At 53.9% G+C, this 25,332-nt stretch overlaps 2 protein-coding genes across 3 annotated transcripts in view; both read left to right on the top strand.

The window, feature by feature from the left end:
- Positions 1-18,652, top strand: part of EEF1AKMT2 (EEF1A lysine methyltransferase 2) — a 76,672-nt gene extending 58,020 nt beyond the window's left edge. For both annotated transcript variants that reach the window (XR_005885007.1, XM_040991963.1), the window contains one exon: positions 18,613-18,652. The gene's annotated coding sequence lies outside the window, so the exon portion shown is untranslated. The remainder of the gene's footprint in view (positions 1-18,612) is intronic.
- A 103-nt stretch (positions 18,653-18,755) lies between these two features.
- FAM53B (family with sequence similarity 53 member B) overlaps positions 18,756-25,332 on the top strand; it is a 60,359-nt gene continuing 53,782 nt past the window's right edge. The window contains exon 1 of the mRNA XM_040991958.1: positions 18,756-18,839. Within this exon, the coding sequence (XP_040847892.1) occupies positions 18,762-18,839 (78 nt within the window). The 5' untranslated portion in view covers positions 18,756-18,761. The remainder of the gene's footprint in view (positions 18,840-25,332) is intronic.

Genomic DNA, 25,332 nt, shown 5'->3' on the forward strand with positions numbered 1-25,332 from the left:
CGCTCAGAAGCTCAAGACCTCTGTGCCAGACCCCACTGTTCCTAAACACCCACATTTTCCCTGATTGTGTCCCAGTGCTGCTTTTAGAATGAGAGCTCTCTTGCTCCTTTGCATGGGTTTTATGATGACATTCCTTTTAAAAAGTGTTTATTAAGTTCTCTATGTATTTGAGAGGTAGAGACAGGTGGGCAGGGTCCCTGTCTTCTAGTTCCCACGCCAGGCCTTGCAGCAGCCAGTGTCCCTACCTGGCGTCAAGGACCCTCACACCTGGGCTGTCACTGCTGTCTGCTGGAGGCTGTGTTAACGTGAAGCTGAAGTCAGCAGCCGGAGCCGGGTGTTGAACCCTGGTCCTCTGATGTGGGATGTGGGCGTCTGAATTGGGGTTGGACCTGCCAGGCCCAGCACACGCCTCTCACGACATTCTTCTCGGGGCTGGTAGGCAGAGAACTAGAGTGCCGTCTGTGGGGTGACATTTAGGACGACTGCCTCTGCGGAACTTTCCCTTTGAATGTTGTTATGGTACAAGAAGTCTTCGTTTGTCCCAGGCGGTTCTGAAATGAAAGGCAGGAAACTCCCCTCTGGGTTCTCTGTCTTGCACAGAAGCCATCAACACAGACTCCTCTGTTCCGCGTGGCAGTTGGGTGAGGAAGCAGCTGCTCAGTTCTTGGGGACCCAGCCGTGGCCAGCAGTCTGGAGGCGTCAGGGGCCTGGGTTCGGCTGTTCCAGCTGCTGGATTTCCTTGCATTTGTTTAAAGTATTTGGCATGGAAGCTTTCCTTTCCCCACCCCGCCTCTTGGGAGAGGCAGAACAGAGCTGTGGCAAGGACAGGGCAGATCCCAGCCCTCAGCCCCAGATAACGCCGTGTCTTCCGGCACAGGGGCTGTCTCGATCTCCTGGCAGAGTCCCAGGCAGCCATCTCCCAGTCCATGGGCCAGGGGCAGGCCTCCACCACCACTGTCAGTTTTATGTGTCTGCTTTGATGTGCATGGCATTTCACTTGGTCTGAACTTTCAATAATTGCCTGCCCTGTGGCTAACTCACAGAATGAACGAGCCGAGGGGACAGGCAGGGGGTGTGGTAGACCAGGACCTGCTTAGGCTTCCTCCTCCAGGTGTTCCTAGGGGTCTGAGTAATTAGCATCCCGCAGCCAGCTTGCAGGCTGGTGCTCTGGGGCCAGTGTGCTTCTTAGCATGGTTTGGTTTGTCTCACATGCTTTATGAAGTTTTGAACTTCTTGAAGTTTAGAAGTCGGGTATGTACAAAGAAATCTGGCATTTTGGCTTCTCTTCACAAAGCTGCAAGATTGTCAGCCTTGGCCTGCTTGCCCTCACAATGCACAGCGGCTCCCGGTGTAGCTGGAGCTGCCTGCTGAGCAGGGTCATTGCCTGGCTGGTCGCTGGTCGTCACAGATCCTACGCGTTTACATAGGAGCTTTGTTTGCATTCCTCTTTGGCTCCAAAGTGGACAGGACTCTCAAAACAGGGTCAGGTTGCCTGGCTCTCGGTGCAGGATAAGCCACAGTTCATGGCAAATGACCTCAAGGTCATTGCAAGATCCTGTCTGTTGTTGCACCTACAGCATGCCATCTGCTGCGCGTCGCTGTGGAACATGCTGCCTTGTTAGCCCCCCAGGTGCTTTGGCCCAGTGTAATCTTAGTCTCCAGGTAGCTCCCTGATTTTAGCAGATGCTGCAGGTTTGTTTTGTTTGTTTTTAATGAAGATTAGATCTTTAAATTCAATGGGCGGGCAGGTGGCTGTTCACTGAGCGGCTGAGTTCTGGTGGAAGAAGCCCATTGCGGAGGGTGAGCGATTAGGACAGGCCCCGTGTTGGCAGTAGCGTTGCTTGAAGCAGGTGTGACAGAGGTCGGCTTCCACTCAGCAAGTGTGGCTCCTCGGAGTGTGTTCCTCCGCCCTCCCCGGCGCTTCAGAGCCGTCACCCCTTTGGTCTGCTGTTCCCACTGCACCTCATGTTCCTCACTTGTGAGTAAACAGTCACCCTGTTTGCTCCTTGCTCTGGTGTTTGTGGTCATTGCTGGTTGAATTGGAGAAATGTGGCCCTTAATGTCCCCTTGCCCGAGAGCCCTTTGTGGTTTGTTTCCTCCCCACCCTGAGTGTGTCCTGCGCTTTGGGGTTGATCCAGCTTCTCAGGTTCTTCTGGACCCAGATTCTTGAAGCAGTGGAGAGGTCTGGCCCATTCCTGAGTGTGTTTAAAGGGCTGCGGGGGCTCTGTCCGGGCAAGGCCAGGGTGCCTGTGGTCTCAGTCGGAGGATATGCTGGGTGGGAGCTCTTATAGGAGGCCCAATCTTTGTGGATTAACACGTTCTCATCTGGAGATGGTCCTCCTAGGGACTGGGTTCAAGGTTTTGACGCCGTGGGGTGCTGGTACAGCACCGAGTTCTGGGCCCCACACTGAGTTTCTGATCGACTTGGTTCTGGGTGGGGACTGGAAGTTGGCCTTTGTGGTGAGTTCCCAGATGATGCAGGGCCCACAGCTCTGAGAACCATTACACTCAGGCAGTGTGAGGGAAGCAGGTGCTGGCGGCTGCAGGCTCGACCCCAGTGGGACGGTGGCTGCCCTGCTTGCAAGGCTGGGCTTCCCCTGGGTTGGCCCACTGATGCTGGTAACTCAGCTCTGCATCCTGTTTTTCCCTGAGTGTGTCCAGGGACATGGCCCTGGTTTCTCAGCCGGTTTCTTGGAAGCTCGTTGTCATGATGGGAAGCACATTCGTCTGCCTTTCGGTACATGTGCCACCCACTGCCCCTCCCTGCCTCTGTCTCCTGATGGACCCTGGATGCCGGAGGATTAACTGAGCCCTCATCCCCCAGTCATTGCACACATTTTTAAAAAAGAACTGCTGCCCTGGGGTTCAGGAAGTGAGAGGCCTGGTGCTGGCTGGGGAAACTGAAGCCCAGGCAGGGTCAGCCAGCGGGAGGTGGACTCACTGGGAGTGACAGACAGCCCTGTCTTTGCCCAGCTTTGCTGTGCTCCTCATCTTTGGAGAGGAGTGCCCATCTTTCCACTCTTGCTCCTCAGAGGCCAGAAGAAGCCGTGGATAGTGCTATGTCCCTGGCTTGGTTCTGCCTCCCTGTGCTCACAGCCCTGGCAGCTGTAGCCCATTGGCCCTTGTGCTTTGATAGCCACAGAAGCACGTGGGAAGCGCGTGCCCAGCACATGTCTTGTCACATATTTGCAACTCAGGAGTCTGGAGATGATGGCGCCAGTCTCATTGGGGGGCTGTGTGTGGCCACTCTGCTTCCCCTGGGAGAGCACAATGCTGGCGTTGTGTGTGGGCGTTCTGGGGCAGCCGCGCTGGGCAGGGAAGGGATGTGCTATTCGGGGAGATAGAACTGACTCTGCAGCCTTGTACCCTTTACATTGCCGTTTCATGAAGGGGGTTGTTGTTGAGGTCAGCCAGTGGCCCTCGATGTATCTGCCTAGAGTTGTTGCTGTCAGAAAGGGTAGGACTGGTAGGGCGGACCCCTGTGAGTTAGAGCGCAGGGCCTATCGTGTGTGTGTGTGTGTGTGTGTACACATGGGTGAGCCATCAGCCAGGCATTGTGCTTCCATGTAACCCTCACCTCTCAGCCGCGCTCTTGCTTGGTGACGGGTCACATGTGTCGCTGAACAGCTTCCACTGACAGGGCTGTTGGAGCTCACCCACCGCTGGCTGTTGAGTGGTTGTCGGTGGATCAGGATCCGGTATTCTTGCCGCCTTGTCTGGGAAATCTCCCCAGATCTTTATTCCCTGTTTGGGGGGCGGGGGGTCACATGGCATCCATCAGATTCTGGTGCTTGTCATGCCTGTGTGAATCCCCTTCAGACACTTGGTCTCTGTGGGGACTTAGTTGTGTACGTCTGTCCACCCTCCATGTCCCTGTTGCAGCCAGCCCAGTGCTGGGGGGCTTGGGGTAGGACTCTCGGGCCAGGAGGCTGGCCTGTTGGATGGACGTCCCTGAGGAAGTCCTTCCTTCTGCTTGTGGGTCAGGGTGTCCCAAGGAGCACAGATGAAGTGGGCATTTCGCTTTCTGTGACCATGCTGCCCGCTCCTGGGGAGACTCCCAGGCCCCTAGAGTGCCCCAAGAGGCCTGGGGGGTGTCTCAGCTCAGCCTGGCTTAGGGTGGGACAGGAAGTGCTGCTCACCTGGGATCCTGACAGCAGAACTCAGGGAGGGCCTCGGACTAGCTGTGTTCTTGTGCCAGGGGTGGGGTGGGTGGAGGACCGCCTGCCAGCCATTCAGCCCTGGTCCCAGCCCAGTGCCGAGGTAGGCAGGTTCCCACAAAGTTGTGCATGTCATTGGGGGGCGCGGATTGTGTGCTGAGCACTGGGTGTGTCTGGTTTGCTCTGATGCTGTGGGTCAGGAGTTGCAAATGTCGAATTGGTGGTAATACACTTTGCTAGCTGGGGAAGCCCACGACCAAGTGTGGTGGCAGCACCTTTTGGCTCCAGGAACTCTGAGGCCGACTTCACGTGGCGAACGTATGTTTGGTTCAGCGGGCATTTCCTGAAGCAGCTCTTCCTGCCATTTACTGGGGACCTGGACAGCTCAGGTTGGGCACGTACCTTCTGGAAACTCAGGGTGTGTGGGGTGACGGCTTTGCTCAGAAAGCTTCTTTGTGCACAGAAGCAGGGGACCTGGCTCTGGTCGAGGTGTGGGGAGGCCTTCCTGGAGTCTAAAGACTAAGGCTGGTTGTTGAGGAGGCCGAGGAGGCAGGGGCGGTGCCAGCAGCAAGTTCTCACCAAGGGCCTGGCGTGAGCTAAGGTCTAGATGCATGGAGCAGCCTGGAGAATGTGGGGAGCTACAGCACGGTGTGTTTAGATGGGATGCTTCCACGGAACCCTGCAGCTCTAGTGACGTGAGAGACACACACAGCCAGGGCTCTAACCCTGATAGGTGTCCCTGACAGGCCTGCCATGGACAGGGTGGGCCAGGCTGAAGCCAGGAGCTTGGCTCGGACCTCTTGGGTGCTTGGCAGAGATCCAAGTAGTTGAACCATCACCTGTTACCTCTCAGAATCTTCGCTGACAGGAAATGGGAGTTAGGAGCCAGACCTGGGATTGGACTCAGATACTAAAAGGGGACGTGGGCATCTTAGCCACTAGGCCAAATACCTGTCTCTGCGTGTTTACATTAACTTTTCTTTTTAAACATTTATTTATTTGGAAGTCAGAGTTACAGAGAGAGGTGGGGAGAGACAGAAAAGGAGATCGTCCATCTACTGGTCCATTTCCCAAGTGGTCACAACATCTGGGACCTGGCCAGGTCTAATCCAGAAGCTCTGCCTGGCTCTCACATGGGGGCGACTAGGGCCTTAATGTTTGGGGTCGTCTTCTGTTACAGGGAGCTAAGGAAAAAGTGGAGGAATCAACTTAAACCGGTACTCATTCGGACTGTGAGCCTTGCAGGCAGTGTCTTGCCACAATGCTGTCCCCCAATAGCTTTTTAAGAATAGACAGTAGCATTGGTCCTGGCTCAATGGCTAAATCCTTACCTTGCGAGCACCAGAATCCCATATGGGTGCTAGTTTGTGTCCAGGCTGCTCCATGCCTCATCCAGTTCCTTACTTAAGGCCTGGGAAAGCAGTGGAGGATGGTCCAAAGCCTTGGAACCATGCACTGATGTGGGGAAACCCAAAGGAAACTCCTGGCTTTGAATTGGCTCAGCTCTGGCTGTTGTAGCCTCTTGGGGAGTGAGCCAGTGGATGGAAGGTCTTTCTCTCTTTCCTTCTCTCCATAAATCTGATCTGCCTTTACAATTAAAAGGAAAAAAGAAAAGAGGATAGGGTTCTGCAGTTGACACAGTTAAGCCATTGCTTGCATTGCAGCCTCCCATATGGGCTCAAGTTCAAGTCCCAGCTGTTGCATTTCCAATCTAGCTTCCTGCTAATGTGCTTGGGAAAGTGATGAAAGATGAGTCAAGTGTTCAGGCCTCTGCACCCATGTGGGAGACCTGGATGGAGCTTCAGCCTGACTCAGCCCCTGCACTCAGGTGGGAGACCTGGAAAAAGCTGGTTCTTGGCTTTGGCTTGGCCCAGTTCTGGCCATCTTAGCCATTTGAGGAGTAAACCAGCAAATAAAATAGCTCTCTCCATTTCTCTCTCTGCAACCCTAACTTTCAAATAAATAAATATTTGAAAGGATTTGTTTGTTTGAAAGGGAGAGAGAGTTTAGCATTTTGTTGGTTCATTCTCCAAATACCTTTGGATAACCAGAGCTGGGCCAGGCCAAACCCTAGTGCCTGGACCCCCATCCAGGTTACCCAAGTGGGTGGCAGTGACCTAACTGCTTGAGCCATTACCTGCCACCTCCTCTTTGTCATTAGAAATCGGAGCAGGACATGAACCCAAGCACACTGGGAGGGAGTGTGGGCATCTTAAGTGGTGTCTTAGTTAGCTCGTCTTGTCTTAGCCTTCTGCCTTTCTTTCTAAGATTTATTGATCTCATAGCCTTTTGAAAGCCACATTTTGTCCTCTGCATGGGTGTCTCAGCACTTGTTTATCCCTTGCCTCTTATTAGCCAGCCAGGCTATTCCCCATCTTGGCCTGTGCTTCATGGTTCTTGCTTATTTGCACCTGAGCAAGATTGTGGGTGGGACAGCCTTGGGATTCAACAGCAGAGGGTGACAGTGGCAAATGAGGTTTCTGGCTTATCTTTTTTTTAAAAGATATATATATATATTTTTTATGTTGAATTTTTGAATTATGTGTTATAATTTCATATAGCCTGGGATTCCCCCCCCAAACTCCCACCCCATGACAGATTTTCCCCATTTTACTACAGTGATATAATCCTTCGTAAGGAATTAGTCTCTTATTTAAGTGTACCCCAACGTTGCTGGTGCAAAGTCAGTCTGGCATCCCGTTGTCTACACATGTCTACACATGTTTCATTGGGAATCCATCTTTCATCTGGAAGCAGGGATGCATGTTGCATTATACCTCCACATCTGGATATGGTAGACCCCAGTACTTCATCACTATACATTTCCATAATTAAGAAGCCATGAAACAAGGTCAACCATTGGTATTAGTTAGAACAACAGCCTCAAGAACAACAACAACAACAAATTACAGCTCCATGAAAAAACACACCACTGAGTAACCAACACATGGGTGACAAAAAGGAACCACTAAAGTCTCTTGGGAAAAACGATGCCACCGTATAATCCATGAGCCAGCAATGAATTCGACAAGAGAAAGTGAGTATTTGGAATAAATAAAAGTGAAATAAAAAACATCAAAACAGATGGGATGCAGCCAAAACAAAACAAAAAGTAAAGATCAGATTATTAAAGTTATACTTTCCATACTGGTTTCCTTATAAAAGAGAGAACATATGGTTTTTGTTCTTTTGTGACGGACTCATTTCACTGAGCATAATGGTCTCTAGTTGGGACCACCTAGTTGTAAACAGTATAATTTCATTCTTCTTAATAGCTGAATACTATTCCATGGAGGAGATGTACCACAGTTTCTTTAACCACTCTTCTTTGGATGCACATCTGGATTGTTTCCATGTCTTTGCTATTGTGGATTGTGCTGCTGCAAATATGGGATTACAGATCCCCTTCTCATATGCAGATTTCATTTCTATTGGGTATATTCCTAGGAGCGGGATAGCTGGGTCATATGGCAGATTTATTTGCAGTTCTCCAAGCACTCTCCATATTGATTTCCACAGTGGTACTAGCCTACACTCCCACCAGTAGTGAAGGAGTAGGGTGCCTTTCTCCCCACATCCACACCAGTAGGTTTTGTTAGTTGAGTTTTGAATGTAGGCCAGTCTCACTGGAGTTAGGTGGTATCTCAAAGTGGTTTTCATTTCTATCTCTGTGATGGCTAGGGAGCCTGAGCATGTTTTCATATATCTGTTAGTCATTTGAATCTGTTTATTTGAAAAATGTCTGTTCATTTCCTTTGCCCATTTTGTTACAGGTTTGTGGGTTTTTTTTTTTTCCTGTTTCTGGGTTTCTGAAGCTCTTTGCAAATCCTGAATATTAGTCCCCTATCACTTGTGTAGTGTGCAGAAATTTTCTCCCATTCTGTTAGTTGCTTCTTCACTTTGTTGATTGCCAGCTCATCTTGCCAGATGGGAGCAAGCAGCTGTCAGTTGGCATCCACTAAGTTTGGAGTTAAGTTGTTTTGTTCTTTTGCTGCCTCCAGTCCGTGCTGCAAGAGCAGCCAAGGTTGTTGTGGACTTTCAGAGCGACTCTAGGATTGCCCAGGGGTGTGGTCAGCGTTGCACCGAGAGACTCCTCCTAGACTCTGCCCTCTTCAGCCTGGGGCAGGACTTTGCAGTCTTGCCTACTAGGGACCTGTGGATGCGGCTACCACATCTGGGCACTTGCTGGGCTGTGCACCTGATGAACAGCATGGTGCTAGTCAGCGTGTTGTTGATTTATTAATAGTTGATAGTTGACTGTTATTATTAGCCTCTGCCACGGTGTGGGAAGGACAGACTCGGAGTGGCTTCACTGCTACCAAAGGGAGGCTGTGATGCAAATTCTTAAACTGTAGAGCACGCTCAGTTACATTGTCAAGATATATATTTTTAAGCATTCTGGGATAGTGTTGTGGTGTGCAAGTGGAGCTCCTGCTTGTGATGTCTGTGTTTGAGGGACTGGTGATGACCTAGCTACACTGCCTCTGATCCAGCTCCCTGCCAGTGTGCCCAGGAAAGCAGCAGCAGATGGCCAAGTTCCTGCGTCCTTACCACCCAAATGGGAGACTGCATGGAGTTCTTGACTCCTGGCCCAGCCTGGGCAGGGCAGCTATCCAGGGAGCGAACCAGCAGATGTCTGCCTTTCCGATATATAAATGAAGGAGTCAATAAATAAAGTCCTTGTGCCTGTCATTGTGTTTTATTTCACTTAAGTGTCCCTTGGCAGCAGAGACTATGCCTTCTCCATGTTTGTGTCCTTGTCCCTGTAACTGCCTAGTAAGGGTTTGTTTGGTGGGTGGGTGTCCTTGCCAGCCACACTGCCTTTCAGGATTGACAGTGTACTGTTGGCCATATATCAGCCAGGTGCACCTGAGGCTTGGTTTGGGTACCAACCTCTGGCCTCCTCCTGTTAAGTTTTATCCATTCTGACCCTGGGCGGTGGTTCAATCTGGGGATGGTGAGGGGACCAGAGGAGCTTTGTTATTTCTCAGTGTGAGAATAAGCATGTGTACTGCCCCAGACCCTAAGCTTGTTCCTGGTGGAGGGGGCCAGGGTGCAAGGTGTTGAGTAGAGCACGCCGCCGCCACCACCCTGCATTTAGGCTTCTGACTTGTGTGGCAGGCACAAGGTGCCGCAAAGCCCACGGCTGGCTCCTGGAGGTGTGTGGCTTTCACATCTCACTGCTGACTTCGTGAATGAGCTTCCTGAGAGTGAGAGAAGTCTGCCCCCACAGCCGGGTCAGATGGCTCCACTCGCGGATGATGACAAGAACACGATAGCTATCGCAGCAGCTGGCGTGCTTGGCAGTTTATCAAGCACGCCAGGGTATGTTGTGGAAAAACAATAGAATGCTGCTCTGTTTCTGCTGGGACTGAGGCCATTTCTGACAAGCAGGATGACTTCTGTTAACCCTTTCCAGGTTCTTTGTGTCTTGCTAGAGCTGTAAAACACACTGGCCTCAGCATCCGGAAGAGTTCTCCTGGCTTCCCAAGATGCCTTGCTTTCAAGCCTGGTGTGTGCCTGACCGTGTCATTTCCTCTGGATCTGTACCCTAAGTACTCAGGAGGCCCAGGTGTCCTATCCAGATCACTCGGAAGGAAGTCAAGTATTTGCAAATGAGGGATCCCTCCCTTCCTTTCCCCTGACTGCCCTCCCTGCACAGACACACACAGGGTGTGAGTACATTCTGCCAAAAACTAAAAAGAACTGTAGACCCAGTGGTCAGCTACTCCTTCAATTTATTATGTTCTATGGCCAATTCCAAGTAATTTAGAGAGAAGTTTTTGGGCTTAGCTTTGAACTTGGACTTGACAGCGTCCTTCTTACCTGTCACCTCCTCCATCTGCAAGGTGAGGTTGTATTTTTTTTTACCTATCGACAGAGAGGTGGTCGTGGTTGCTTGAACAGAAGCCCCCACCAGCTCCTGGTCCCTGCTGAGGTGCTACAGCTCCTGGCAGTGGTGACCTTACTAGCACATCCTCCTCACCACTGAGTAACAGGTGGACAACTTTGGTGGTTTGCTAGGAGCTCCACAATTCCTATGAACTTGTCCTGTGACTGATTGATTGGGCAGCTCTGGGTCTCTGGCCATGATTGCGCCAAAGAATTTTTTCCCCACTTAAGATTTATTTATTTGGAAGGCAGAGTTACAAAGAGGGTGAGACAGGGATCTTCCATCTACTGGTTCCTTCCCCAAGTGGCTGCAGTGGACGGAATGGAACCAGACCGCCAAGATCCTGGAGCTTGATTGGTTTCCCATGTGCAGCAGCCCAAGGACTTGGGCCATCCTCTGCTGCTTTTCCTACGCCATGAGCAGGGCACTGGGTCAAAAGTGGAACGGCTGAGATCTGAACTGGTGCCCATGTGGGATGAGGCTTCAGTGTGCTGTGCTTCCGAAAGGATTTCTTGGGCGTGTGTTAGAGCATTAGTATTACGGAGGGCTTGATGGGTGATTGGTAGTACATGGGGTGTGTTTGCTCAGAGACCCTGTAAAGTGGGTTGGTTAAAGTGACTCAGGCAGCTCTGCAGGGGAAAGCCCTCAAGTGGCAGCCAAAGTCAGGATGTGACTTGTGTGTGGGTGGCTGATGGGAAACCTGGTAGCTTTTGCATTTGCAGTTCCTGCAGAGCTTGCTTGGCCCCTCCTGGGTCACCTCAAGTGTTGCAGTGTGATACCTGGGATATTGCTTTGGACCCCCGGCCTTGGAGATAAAGAGATCACCACCCGCCCAGCTGTGTCCCAAGTGACGGCTGGTGAGAGATAACCTCCCACTGCACATTGGCCCCTGGTGCGCATGTGAAGAGCCCTATTGGGTGACTGGGCAGCTGGCACCACACTGGCAGGACAGCTGTGGGTGCAACTTGGGCCGGGAGGGGCTCTGTCAGCCTTTAGTAAGAAGGTGGCAGATGAAGATGTCTCAATTGGTCAGTGACTAACTTCTTGGTCCCCTCCACACCTGTCCTAACTCAGGACTTTGCTGGCTTCATTGAAAGACACCAAGGTGCCCTGGTGCTTAAGGCTTGGAAAATACACTCGGCACACACCCCATTCCTACCTCTGAGTCAAGGTAAGGGAGGGGCTGGTCTGTACCCCTCCTTCTGTCATGCCCGCTCTGCCTATTGCCAGCAAATCAGGAGGTAAAGATGGCCTCCTATACAAGTTCAGCCATGTGAGAGGCCACAGCCCAGGCCCTGGAAGGAAGCAGGTGAGAAAGTGGCCTTGGGAGTTGTCCAGTTTCCTAGCCCCTGGACGGCAAGTCAGGCTTTACTCAGACCTGGAAGGTCCCCTGTGCACGGTTGCTGCAGAACAGGCTCAGGTTCCCCTTTGCATGTGTGATGGTGAGAGAACTGGGCTCAGAATGGCTGTGCATGTGGATGACTTGGGTGCTCATGGGGTTGGAAAAGTCAGTCTTTTCTGTCAAACAAAAGGGGGACCCTGTTTAGGTTATAATTTCTCTATATCTAATGGTGTAAGGAAAAAAAAAAACATTCCAGTTGTAAGAATGATGTAAGCCAAAGGCTTCTGAGACTCATGCTCCTACCCCCATCGCCCCTCCAACATTGGGCAGAGCCACAGCGTGTGCAGCCCAGCCCTCCAGCTGGCAGGTGCGGGGACCAAGCCCAGAGAAGCAAAGTGGCTTGGCACGTCGGCGGAGCATTCGTCTTTCAAGTCCCACTGGTGGCACAGGCCTCTTGTTTAGGCTTCTCCATTTTTTGTTCTTATTATCCCTCCCCATGTCTTGCTTTTTTGTGGTTTGTAAATAGGTCCAGCTGAAGAACAGGTCATGGTTGTCTTAGGCTAAGTGGCTTAACATTAACAGTGGCTTATCTTGGGCATCCCCTCTGCCGTCCTTCTCCCTGCCCTGGTCTGGAGAAGGCAGCGAGCAGTGGTTCTCCTCCCTTAGGGCCTCGCTTTGGAGTTGGTTCAGCACATCCTGGTCTACAGCAAACTTGTCTTCCGTCGGGCCTGGTGGGTGAGAACGACATGGGGTGTAGCAAGAGGGATGGGAGCCCCTACAGGAAGCTGGCCTCGCAGTTGCCTCTTGTTGATAAATGAGCTCCTGACGAGTCATGCACGCGCTTGGCTTGGATTTCAAGAAGCAGCACGGGCTGTCTGGTTCCCATGTTCAGATTTGTTATGGCTTTGGACCTCAGCACTTTCATGTCCCTGAATAATGTCGTAGGAATGGCATTTGCTTAAAAAAGCAGAAACTCCCTACCACCTGGTGAGAGTGACAGGGGGACGGCTGATGGAGCAGAGTGCCTGGGTGGCTAGAGTGCCTTGCTAACTACTTTGACAGGGTGGTCCCCTGGAGAGACTCCACTCCCTGAAGAAACACAGTGCAGGACACTGGCCACTTGGTGCACGTCAGCAGGTCAGGTCCTCTTCTCCTGAAGTGCGCTTTCTTTAACCTTGGATCACATGAGTGGCAGGCGAGGGAAGTAGATTCATGCTGGCTGTGGGAGAAGCAGGGCATGCCAGGCTCTGCAGCAAGGAGAGTGCCAGGCGGGGGTGGGAGGATGTGCTGTCTAGGGCCAGTAGGAACCTTGAGTGCCCAGCAGCCCAGTCCCAGGAGTGAAGTGTTGAGAGGGTTCCCTGGCCCAGGAGCTCGGGGTCAAGGTCTGTTTGTTTTGTTAGTGCACCACCTTACGGGGCGTTGGAACTCTGCTGGGCAGAGCAAGACTTCCTTGTTAGAATTCACAGAGATACAAGATAAGTGTTACGCAGTAGCCTGGCTTGCTCAGGGTCCGCCAGCTCAGCCGGCACTGTGCTAGGAGATGCAGTTCCTGGACTACAAGACCAGTGCTCCTCCCTGACCTGGATTTTGACATGTTGGATAGACACTGATCAGGCTCATGCTGTTGGCAGGCGTGGTGCTGAGGTCAGCTTTGAGAGGGTGACAGGTGGGCAGGGGTGATGGCACAAGGTCTGGCTAGGGAGCCAACAAGCAATGCCTCCCAGGACCCAGAAGCATAAGACTGTGCACCTTTGTGGAGTCCAGGGCGGAATGTGGTGCCTTTGTGTCCAACTGTCCACCTTTCCCGGACACCCTCCCTCTACCAACTGCCCACCTTTCCAGCCAACATTGAGCCCTTGGTACCGTGTTTTATAACAGTCTGTTCCAGAAGGTTGGTGACATGCCTGAGGCTGAGCAGCATTAGAGGGTGGGGTGTGTTGCCAAGAGTGGTGTCTGCGTCTTGGTGTGTGTTTGAGAAGTCGGGTATGTGGTCATAGGATCACTGCAGAATTGACTGATCCTGGAGTAGGTAGTGTGCCTCATTAGGCTGTCCGGGCCTCCTTGGACCTGGGCCTCGTTTTCCCTTCTGTCAGATGAGATTGTAACAGTACCCTCTTGTTGGCACCTTGAGGCTACACTTAATCGTTGTCCTATTTCTGCTCTGTTAGAAAGTAGACTGTAGCATCCATCCTTTCTGTAAATATAGACCAAGAGGGAGGAACAAAATGGGCATAAAAGCATTTTTGCAGCAGGCTGCCTTTACCATGCTGTCTTTAACCCTGATGTCCAGCATGGAGTATGTCCTGAACGCTGGAGGCTGGCACTGGAGGAGGTCTTATGGGCTCTGTTTTCCTGTCTGTGCCTGGAAGACAGCAAAGGTCGATCCACCTCGATCCATCACCTTTCAGGCGGGCAGCTGGGCCCAGGGAACCGGTTGGGGTGGATGGCAGCTGCAATGTGGGGCCTGTCCCCTGGTGGGGTGTCCGACTCTGGCCAGTGTCCGCTTGCTCTGGGAAAGTGCAGGCTCCTGAGAACACGCCTTGGCAGCTGCTGACATTTGGCCTCTGCAGCCTGATTCACTTCCCCTGGCTGTGCAGGGTGAGGCTTGGCCTCCCCCCGCCCCCCCCCCCCCCCAGGATGCTGTTCCCTTCACAGCCCTTCTCCTGTCTTCTGTTAGCAGTCAGGCCAGGGCAGTGGGGTCTGTGGAGAAGCACTTCTTGGGGCTTCTTGCTCCATTGCCTGTGTCACGCCCACCACCAGGGTTACGCAAGTTTGAAAGTGTGCAGGGCCTTCACGGAGACCTTGTGGAATTGTTGTTTTCCTCCCATTTCCTTTCCGGCGCCAGAGGGGAAGTGGAAGCTCTGAATGCAATGACTAGGCCCATCAGAAAATGGCTGTCCGAGGCCAAGTTCATGTGCACATTTTGGGTGTGAGTTCTGTTTTTAAGGACAGTGAGAAACTCCTTTGCAAATAGTTAAGGTCAGGCCAGAGATATCTAGAGCAGGCAGAGTTCAGTTGTCTAGACCATTACCACCATGGCCAGTTACTTAAGGGGTAGCCCACTGAAGCACTTGGTGGCAAAGCCACGTGATGTAGAATTATAGAGTTTACTAAACTTGGAGTGTGGATCCAGTTAGCATTCATTCCTCCCTTGAACTGGATGAACCCAGCAGATCCTGTTCGCCAGTAACTGTGTCTCAGACCACAAGCCAGATCAGGCAGCTGTGTTCAAAGGTTACAAAGAAAGGTGCATGCGTGGAAGATCCTGCTGGGAAGGACTTGTGTGAGAGCAGTGCTGTCCCAGCCCCATGGTGTCAGCAGCTGAGGCCCCTGCCAGCTGTAGGATATTGACAAACGATTTGATTTCTTTTCTTGAGGCCTCAGGCTTCTCATCTGACAAGTGGGAATACTACCACGTCTGTAGAGGAGTATGTGAAAAGAGGCATTGTGTTCCTGATGGTCAGAGAGGAGACAGATGTGGGGCACTTTGTGGGGCACCTCATGACAGGTGGGTGCTGGGGTGGGTGCCATCTGTGCTGCAGCCTTGCATGGGGCTCCAGGCTGGTCCAGGCAGATAGAAGCAGCCACCTTAGGACGTGGGCAGGGCCATCTGTCACCAGGGCTGCCGCCAGGGAATGTGCTGCTGCAGTCAGACGTGGCTTCTTGCTCGTGGGTTGGAAATTCTGGTGAATGAGTCACTGTGTGGAGGCCCTGGGGTGGCAGCCTTGAGAGCACTGTGTCCCTGTGGTCAGCTAAAGTGACAGCCGAGTGGAGACCCTTCCTGGCCTTTCTCTGGCTGACCCTGGGCAATTCCAGATGTGGAGGGTGGCAGCGTGGGGAGGGAGCCGGCTGTGTATGACAGACAGGAAGGGTGTGACAACACCTCAAGGGAGCAGGAATGCTGGGCCCATTTAAATCACCAGCAGCCCCCAGGGCAAAAGGATTATCGCCCCCCACTGGAGAGATTTTTCCATCTGCCCCACACTCCCCAGACCCTGCAGCTGCAGAAGCTGGAGCCCCTGTCTGCTGCCTCCCAGAGGTGTTCTAGCAGGAAGTGGACTTGGGAGCAGAGTTGAGACACAAATCCAGGGCCTCCAATATGGGATGCAGGAATCCACACTGTGCCTTAAGCTCTGTGCCAGTGCCCACCCCTGTCATACCCGTTTTGTTTTCAGTTTTTTAAAAAAAGAATCACTTACTTCAAAGCAGAATGACAGGGAGCTTGGGGCAGCAGGTGCAGGTGGGGGAGATAACTTCCAACCAGTTTGTTTTCCTGATGACTGCAGCAGCTGAGGCTGGTCCAGGCTGGACGCAGGAGTCTCACACTCCATCCGTGTTTCCCACGTGCTGGCAGTGGCCCAAGCATTCGGGCTTTCCCAGGTGTGTTGGTAGGGAGCTGGAATAGAAGTGCAGCAGCAAGGATCCAAACTGGCACTCCAGGATGGGATGTTGGCATCACAGGTGCAGGGCCAGCACACCATCGTTGAAGGTGAGGAAACTGAAGGCATGTGGCTTGCTTGAGGTGAACGCTTGGGTCGCCAGATTCCATAGAAGACACGGACTTCCCCCTTTCAGCCCCATCTTTGCACACGGTCGTCTTGCTGCAAGCTCCTCCCCACTCCTGTTTACACGGAGGACAATTCACTCTTTGGTGTTTAGTTAGTTCTGAGTTTTGACAGATGCGTGGATTGAGTGGAATTTATTTGAATTCTTCATTTTGAAGTGAATTTGCTGTCATGCAGTTCTAAGAAATACAGGGGAACCTCCATTTCTCCCAGTAGTGACGCTTCACACGCCATGGGACCGCATCTGCTGCATGGCATGGACCCCGGCAGAGCCAAGGCACAGAGCGAGCGCTTCCATCTCCTTGAGGAGCCCTCTGCTTGCTGTTCAGTGTCCACACGTGCAGCCACAGCCCACTCCAGGCTGGCAGCTCTGGCAGTTGGTTGCTTTGAGAAGATGATGCAGTTGGGATCATCTTGTAGTCTCTGGGACTGACTTTCCTCATGCAGCAGAACTCTTCAGAGGTGTGTCCAAGTCATTGAGTGCATTCGTGGTGTGCTCCTTTTTATTGCTGAGTAATATTCCATGGTGTGTGCGGACCACAGGCATCTGTTTCACCATTCACCCGAGGAGTGGCATCTGGGTGCTTGCCTTGTTTGGGCTGCCATGAATGAAGTATTTAAGTGCAGTTTTTTGTGTGAATGTAAGTCTGCTAATGAGAATAATTTCTTGGTCCCTTGGCAATTTCCTTGTGAGTTTCAGAGGTGTGCATTTGGCCAGGAGGTGGGGTAGGGGCACTTTGTGCTGCGAGGTACAGGCCTCATAGCTGGTCCCCTAGGGTTCTGGTTCCAGCTTTGAACCCTGGATGACCTGTGCTGCTCATTCAGGCGATTCCATTCATCACACACTGAGTTCCCTAGGTGTCACATGCACATTTTTTGTAGGGGTTGCTGAGTGGGTGCCCTGTGCTCCCACAAGCCCCACTCAGTAGGGTGCTGTCGCTGGCTTGCCCTTTGCACACCACCCAGGGAGGCTGCCTGGGTGTTCGTTGAGAGAGCAGGGTCCGCGGTGGCAGTGTTTGCTGAGCAGGGGCTCCTTCTCTGAGGTTTGGAGAACAGGCCTCCTGGTAGGGAGTTTGGATCGGATATCTTTGGCTTAGGTGTGCTAGACTCGGGACCTGAGCAGCAGCCGATGAACCTGGCTGCCTCCTGAGAGAAGCAGGCAGGGGTGATGGGAGAGTCCCTGCAGCACCCTGCACGGTACCAGTGGCTGTCTGCGCCCTGAGCGGAGTAGAGGCCCACACCCAGAATGGCAATGGCTGCCACCTGGCCTCCAGCACCAAGGCTGCACAAAGGGCCCCTTTGAAGGGGGAATCCATGGGCACCCTGCTGCTTGCTCCTGAGCCAAGCACCCAGGGGGCCGGCGGGCCTTCCTGGCTCAGCTGTCTGGCCAGACCTTGGTCAGGCCGTGTGAAAGCCCTGCCTTGAACACGTCCCGCATGCTCCGGCTGCCTGGCTTCTAGATTAATGTGGCATTGAAACTGGGTGTCAGGTCTCCCAGCATGGTCTGGGGCGTCCTTGGACCCCCTGGACCTCTGTTCTTCAACAGTGAGTCTTTGAAAATGTATTGATTTCCCTCCTCTCCTTGTCTGCATTTGCACTTTGGATGAACTTTGTTTTCGAAGAACAGTTGAAGGTAATTTTCCTGTGCTTGCCAGCTGGCCTGTAATGGAGCAATTTCAATAACACCCACTGTAAAGTCTAATCGAAGTAAACAGGAAAATATGATTTACAATCTGGATGGCAAGTAAAGACCAAGGCGCAATTAATTTTTACCCAAAGCAGCAGCTTCTGCAACCTTTTGCTGTGTGGGGCAGTTGGTTTTTAATTACAGATTAGGAGCTACTTTTTATTTATTCCCATTAACCACAGCTATTTATTTATTTGCTTTTACTTTCTGAGGGTGATCTTCAGTGTCTTTGTGCCTGTGTGACTTTGTTCAGGCATCTCGCCATCTGAAGGTTGGGCGCAGGGGTGGAAGCAGGATCAGGGAAGGGGGAAGGTGTGACTTGTGCAGAGCGATTTCTCAGGCCTGGGCGTGGTAGCTGAGTGGTGGTGATGGGGCAGGTAGACCACGAGAGGCTATAAACAGGCTCTGTGAGATGGTGGAGCCGGGGACGGGGCTGCTGTCCTCGCTGTTGCAGATGCATGTGGTCTGGTTTGTTCTGGAGAAGATGGCCAAGCTCCCAGGACCCCCAGTGACCCTCCTAAGGACAAGGACATGTACCTTTCATGGACACTCCTGTTTAGAATCCAGTGGAGAAGGGGGAGCTGGTGGGCTGGCTCCAGTTTTAGACACAGGCACCCTTAGGCACGGTGGGACCCTCAGACCGGGTGCTCGCTTATGGAAGCTGCCTGTAGCACCAGCTGAGTGGTGAGAGGCTGCACGGCTTCAGCTTCTTGACTGCCCTGAGCCTTAGAATGGTCTCACAGGAATCACAGGGCTGGGCCTCAAAGCATTGTCCACCCGCCAGAGAGCTGGCTCCAGCCGAGGAGGTGATGTCATGCTGTGGCCGCCCGCCCCGAGTATGTCTCCCCTAGCAGGAGGGCTCTGTCCTGCCTGCTTCCTAGGGCCTGGGTCAGAGAGAGACCCTGGGGTCCTGCCCTCTGGGGTCCTGTTCTGCTTAACCCTGAATCTCTGTGCTTTTGTCTTTCCAGGGAAGTGACCACGTGTGGCCCCCTTGCTGAGGGTGAGTAGCCAGTGAGCTGGCCCTGGTAGGTGCTCCGGCTTCATTGCTGCCCGTGTGCTCAACTGAAGATGGCTTGTGCCCGTCCTGGGGTGCAGCCCCGTGCCTGAGGTCCTTACAATGGTGATGGTCCTGAGAAACAGCCTTGACAGCCAGGGAGTGGACGCTGCTGCGTACAGGACCTTGAACCCTGAACTGGTAAGAACCTGACCTCTTAGATGGCCTTTTGGAGGCTCCAGGTGCAGGTGGGGCTAGGGATGGGGCATCCAGGCCTGGCAGTCAGTAGAGACTCTGGGAAGTGTCCTAGTGCCCAACCAAAAACTGGCAGAAAGGGAGTAGCCCAGCCCCGAGTAGAGGATGCCTGGTGAGGGAGGTGGGCCAGGCTGGCCCTGTAACTCTGTGACCCTGTGGGGGTGGCTGGGCCAGAGAGAGAGGAAGCAGGCTGGGCTATGCAGATCATGGTGGTCATGCGGGAGAAGATGCTTTGTTCAGGTCCATATTCCCCTGCAGGTGAGTTTGATGGGCAGCTGGTCCTTGGATCTCTGTAGTGTCCTCCAAGGATGAGGAAAGCTTGCACGGCTCCTCAAGCCACATTGAGCCCCCTTTAAGGGGGTGTCCTTCCCCTGGCTCGATGAACCCTGAATAGAGCTCCGGACAGCCGCTGAGTCCTGTGTCCATTCCTTGACCTTCCCTAGCACCCTTGCTGTGTACTGCGCTGGCCTGGAGAGGAGGAAGGCTGAGCCGGGGGCTGTCCTTTCTCCATTGGGAAACTCATAATCTAGCTGGAGAGTGGGCGGGACAGCCAGTGGCACTGGGGACCCTTGGGGATCCCTTTAGTGGTACCTGGAGCTAGAGCCTATGTGAAGTCCAGGGCTGTAGAGAGGAGGGTGAGCTTGGCTCAGGCGCGTCAGGGACACTGTCCGGACCTTAAAGCATGAGCAGAACAGTTTAGAGATACTGCCCTCGCCCCTGCCCCATTGCTGGGGTGACAGCCGGGCTGGGAACGGGCAGTTCCCTGGCACTGCCCCTTGCCTCCATTTCCTGGGCCCGTGTTCAGGCCTCTTCCTCCAGGCAGCGTCAGCTCCCCCGGGCAGGGCAGGGAACAACAGTGGAAGGGTGCATGGTTGGGGACAACTTGGTCACTGTGGCAAGGAACAGAGCAGCGTTGGGTTACTTCTTACTGCCCGCACTACCACCACCTGATCCCCTCCTTGTTTTCTGTCACATGGGTTCTTCTGGTGATATGCTTGGTCTTCTGGCTCTTGCTAACTGTTCTCTACCCAGCAGCTGCAGAAGACTGCAGTTTCACCTGCCGTTCTCAGAACCGTTCCTTGGTTTCCTGTTTCCGGTCCTCTTTGGAATGTGCAAGGCTTTCTGTAGTCCCACTCTGTGGCCACGGTTACAGCTCTGTGGTGCTCCTATCATGGCCTGGGCCTTCCTGGGATTCTGGCTCAGACTCGGCAGGTGTGAGCTTGTCTCAGCCTTGGTGCTTCCTGCATGGCTTGGAATTCTGTCTGTCTGCTCTGGCCGCTCGTCTTCTCCCCACCCATGCCGCACACTTCCTTCCCCTTTCCTTGTTTTCTCTCCCTCATAGGCATTTAACCTTCTGTAATTTGTTGTGTCTGGTGATCTCCCCTGACTAGAGTGGAGCTTTAGGGAGGCAGAATGTTGGGCCCTCTGCTCCTTGTTGAACCCCTGGGCCCAGTGCCTAGCAGGTGCTCAGAAGACGGGGTGGGTGAGATGAGTCCCGTCGCCCTGTGGCTCTGACCTCATCACTGTTAGGCCTTTGTCTCACAGCCAAGTGGGTGCAGATGCCAGCTGCTGTGCTTCCGGTCCCTGGCGGTTTTCTTCTGGGGAAAGCTGAAGAGCATGCCTCAAGTCACTGACCAGAGGTTGAGTGCAAAGGATAGGGCTGACTGGAGGCCTGAGGGAGCAGCTTCCCAGCATCCCACTTTGCTATCAGCTTCCGTGGGGCCGCCACCATGCTTGGTCCCTCCTCGGGGTGGGTTGGGCTCATGTCAGCTGCCTCTTCCAGAGGATGGGAAGAGAGACAGCTGGGACACAGGCGTGCTCCTTGGCTGTGTTTCTGCTACGTGCGCTCTTCTGGACTAGGGTCTTGGCCTTCCTCTGAGCTCTCCCTCTCCCTGTTTCCACTTACTGGGTAGCTGGCTCCCTTCTTGTTGGCGAATGCAGGTTGCATCTCCTAGCCCAGAGCTTTGGGTCTACTGTCTCCTTCCTCCTTCCTTCTCGTTCCTTGACCCCAGATGGTGGCTCAGTCTAGAACCGTCTCAGCTGCCTGGCTTGGTACATGTGCTCCAGGTGGACTCATTGTTGGCCTCACCTGGGCCTGGCCTGTGCAGCTTGTCCAGGGCAGGTGGGAGCAGGACAGAGTCCCAAGGGTGTGTGGTGACATCCAGAGCTTTGGGAGGTCCTGAGTCCCCTCGCCTCCTTCCGCCCTGCCTGCCATCCTGCTGAGGGGTGGGTCCTGTGCGCATCCCCTGTGCATAGGCTCTCTGGGAAGGGGTGCCCAGGCTACATGTGATGAGCTGAATGCCCACATGGGATCTGCAGGTCAGGCCCTTATCTGTTGGCCTGTGGCTTCTTCTTCTTCTTCTTCTTCTTTTTTTTTTTTTGTTGTTGTTTAAGATTTAGTTATTTTTATTGGAAAGGCAGATATACAGAGAGGGAGATCTTCTGTCTGATGGTTCACTCCCCAAAGTGGCCACAACAGCTGGAGCTGAGCCAGCCCAAAGCCAGGAGCTTCTTCCAGGTCCCCCATGTGGGTGCAGGGTCCCAAGGCTTTGGGTTGTTCTTGACTGCTTTCCCAGGCCACAAGCAGGGAGCTGGATGGGAAGGTGGACCACTGGGATATAAACCAGTGCCCATATGGGATCTTGGCACGTTCAAGGCAAGGACTTTAACTATTACGCTATCGTGCTGGGCTTGGCCTGTGGCTTCTTGCACCCATTCAGCAGGGCTCCTCCATTCCCTGGAGAGAGCTGTGCAGTGAGTGCCTGAAGACAGACCCCAAATGACCTGTCCAGTGCCCAGCCCTGCGGGACAGAGGCTGTGCCTACCCGTGAGCTGCCTGCTTGGGTGGGGGTTGCTGTAGCTTCCTAAGCCATCCACCCGGCAAGCAGGCTAACAGCAGGAGAGAAAGAAATCGTTCCTCTAGTTTCCTGATCAAACTGAGACATAGTAGAAGTGGAAGTTTAAGGTTAAAAGGGGAAAACAGGGCTGTGGGCAGACTGGGAATTATGGCAGCCTAGGCCCCAGAGGCGCAGCCCACCCTGGCCCCGAGCCACTGAGCTGCTCTCCAGCAGAGCAGGGCAAGTCCCCCAGGGGTCTTTGGAACCAGAGTTGCTGCTGCTGGAGGAGGAGCCCCGGCTGCTCTCCGGGGCCTGGGAACGGGTGAGATACTCTGCCCCCCCCCCCCGCCCCGGCCTCTTTTTTTTAAAAGATTTTTTTAAAAATCATTTTTTTAAAAAATGCTGGGGACGTGACTCTTCTCCTCCCTGGAGAGAGAGAGGCAGAGAGAGAGACAGAGACCCCCCCCATATATATATATATATATGACAGAGCAGCTGTCAGTGTTCCATGTTCCCTGGCTCGGGGATGGCCAGGGTGCGGGCGGCACCACAGCCCAGGCCGAGCCTGCCTGCTTCCCCTTTCCCACTCTGCCTGGCTGCTGTCCTCTGCTGAGGCCCTTCCTCCTCGCGTCCCTCCACGAGCCGCTGCCCCTGGAAGGCTGCCCAGTCACTTGGCCTTGGGAGCACTGCACTCCCCTGGCTGCTCTCCACACGCCCACACTTGGGCCCAGCGCCTGTTCTCATCTCCACAGTGACCACCTCCTGTGGTTGGGCCTGCCTTCTCTCCCTGGCATATCTCGGACCTCTCTCGAGTCTGGAGACCAAAGAGAGCTGGTGAGAGGCGGCTCCCGGGCAGAGGGCAGAGGGAGCCCCCGGCTGCCCGACCTCCCCCACTCCTGTGCTTGCTGGCACGAGGTACAGCAACCCCAGGCTGTTACTGGCCTGCTCTGAAGGGCAAGTGGCTGTGGCAGGTTGCTGGGGTCTTCAGACTCCTGGTCTCTTGAGTTGGCATTTTGGCGCATGACCTCAGCTCTCAGCCCTGGCTGGCCACAGAAGGTGCAGTGGTTTCTTTGGGCAGCCTGGTACCTCAGCAGAGTTGCGGATGGCTGGTAAGCCTTTGAGGACTTCCCCTCAGGGCACTGTTGCCTCCTCAGGGCTTGGGTCAACCTTCTTTCTACTGCATTATGCTGTTTTGGAGGGGGAGGGGCTGAGCCCGCCTCATCTTCCCCTGCTTGTGGCGTCCTGTCTCCAGAGGAAAGAGTGACTTGGTTGCCGCTGTGGCTGGGAGGCCGTGCCTCTGGCCTGGCTCAGGCCACTTCCCCATTTAGAGACTCCTTGTTCCATTCTTTCCTCGGCCCTTAAGTCTTAGCCTGGTGTCCAGCTCTTGCCTTTGCTATGGCTTCCTGAACCCCAGACCCTTCTCTTGGAGTCTCTAAAGAGTCTCCCAGAGCCTGGGCCTGGTCCTAAGAGGCCTCCAGAAGAGTGAGAGATTCCAGGAGGATGTGCCTGCTTCTTTTTTTCCTGGGAACCTCTGCCAAGCCTGGTGTTGCCCTCTGTGTAGACCCCGAGTGTCCTGGGACCTCGACGCTGGTGATGGGCCGGGCTTTCCTGCTGCAGGTGTGGTGAGGTTAGAGGTTTGGCTGCAGGGTCAGTGTTACCACGTCCCTGATTGGCCAGGGGGAAGGAGGCTCTGGTAGCCTGGAGCCAGGCAGGAACTCCCGGAACTGGGACCTGGGGAGCCCTGCCAGGGTCAGGAGTGCCTGTTCTGTTGGGAGCCCTGGGCCTGGCCACCACTGGCTAGCCTCACAGAAGGGGATCCAAGAGCAAGATGGGCCCTAATCCCATTTTGAAGCCTGCACAGTCTGTCCCAGTTCCTCACTGGTCAGTTGCAGAGACCATTGCTGCTAACTCACCCCAGAGGAGGACTTGGGGGAATGATGGCAGAGAACTCCCCAGGCCCCTGGAAGAGTTGGTGAGTCAGGCCCACAGAAGACAAGGTCAGGGCAGAAGAGGGGGTGGGGAGGGGATCAGGGAAGTAGGTGTGCTTCGCAGGCAAAGCGCCCCTCACCCCCCATTCAGGAGTCAGAGCCACAGAGCCAGCTATGGCTTATTCCATGCCCATCTGTGCCAGGAGACCTGTGGACATTGTGGCTGACATTTCTGCCACAGCACTGTGTGGTCAGGGAAGGAGGTACCATGATGCAGAATTGGGGTGCTGCCTACAGGAGGGGGCTGCAGTTCTGAATCCTCAGTGTTAGAAGCCAGGGGTGGCTCACTTAAGATAGGGGACATGGAGAGGTTGTTCCTTCAGTTTATGAGCTCAGTGATGCCATCTCTGGATGGGGACCTGAGGCTGGCAAGAGGATCTGGGACAGGCGTGGTTGGGGAGGAACTTTGGTGACCTCCTGAGTTTTGAACTTGCCTCAGGTCACCAACTTGGGGAGTGGAAAGTTCCCTTCCTTTGATCTGGCTTCCATGGGGTGAAGTGGGCTCAACTGTGGTATCTGCTGTGTGTCGGGATCTTGTGAATATCACCCTCCTCCCCTTCCCAGGAAGCCTGCTTTCTCCTGGAGTGGACAGTAACACAAGCTCACGCTGATCCCTGCCTGCAGCTCCGATGGCGTGGGTGCTGCTCCTGCTTGTGTGGGCAGGATCGGGTCCAAGGATGCAGAGTCCTGGGAGGATCTCACCACACAGCACTGGGTGGCCCGTGCTGGTGAGGTGGGCAGGAGATGCCTCACCCTGGTTGCTGGGGAAGGTTGTTGAGCAGTGGCCTGGGCTGAATCCGGTTTGGAAAGGTGACCCTGCATTGTGAAGGCCTCTGCTGGGAGGTGGTGGGGTAGGGTGGGTTGGGAGGTATGCTCCCCAACCTGGGAAATGGTGAGGTTCTCTGGACTCCACAACAAATACCCACCGGACCTTGTTGAAGGGATGAAGGTGCAATGAGTCAGTGAGGGTCCTGGAAGCCCTGTGTGTTGGCCCAGCGACTTCCCACCATGGCTGCAAGATAAGCACCTTTGGCTTCCACCTTCCTCAGGAACCCTGAGCAGGAATGCCCCATAGTGCCCGCTGTCCAGAGCAGGGTAGAACGCAAAGGCCAGGGACTCTGTTCTGCCAACCGTGATCATTGCCATTCTACTTCTGCTCCTTCCCATTTGGAAGGCCCCATCTGCCTTAGTGGCATCAACGTCTGCTTGCTTTTGTCTTGTGTGGGCTTCTGTGGACTTCCAGGCTGGGTTGTCAGTGCAGGGTGGGGCCGGGGCTCCACCCTCAGAGGGTGTTATTATGGGTCCTGGGTCCATTTGAGCACTGGGAGCTGTCTCTTTGCCATAGAGAGGTCCGACTTCTCCTTCTGTGCCCTGGGCTATGGAGTCAGGGCCCTGTGTGGCTTCCATGGGTCATTGTGCCTAGTTGCGCAGGCAGCCTGGCCCAGGTGGCCAGCTCTCCTGGGTTTGTCAGCTGCTCTCTGTCCCCACCTCTCCCCTGAGTGACTTTGGTGTGGCTTTCAGCCGCACATCCTGTAACTCCTGAAACATTCGCTGTGTCAGCGGGGCGGGAGGCAGGTGCAGTTTTCTTTAACTCTTTCCAGATATTTCTCTGGA

Source organism: Ochotona curzoniae, unplaced genomic scaffold (assembly GCF_017591425.1).
Source record: "Ochotona curzoniae isolate NIBS_2020 unplaced genomic scaffold, NIBS_Ocur_1.0 contig_66, whole genome shotgun sequence".
NCBI classification, from domain to species: Eukaryota; Metazoa; Chordata; class Mammalia; order Lagomorpha; family Ochotonidae; genus Ochotona; species Ochotona curzoniae.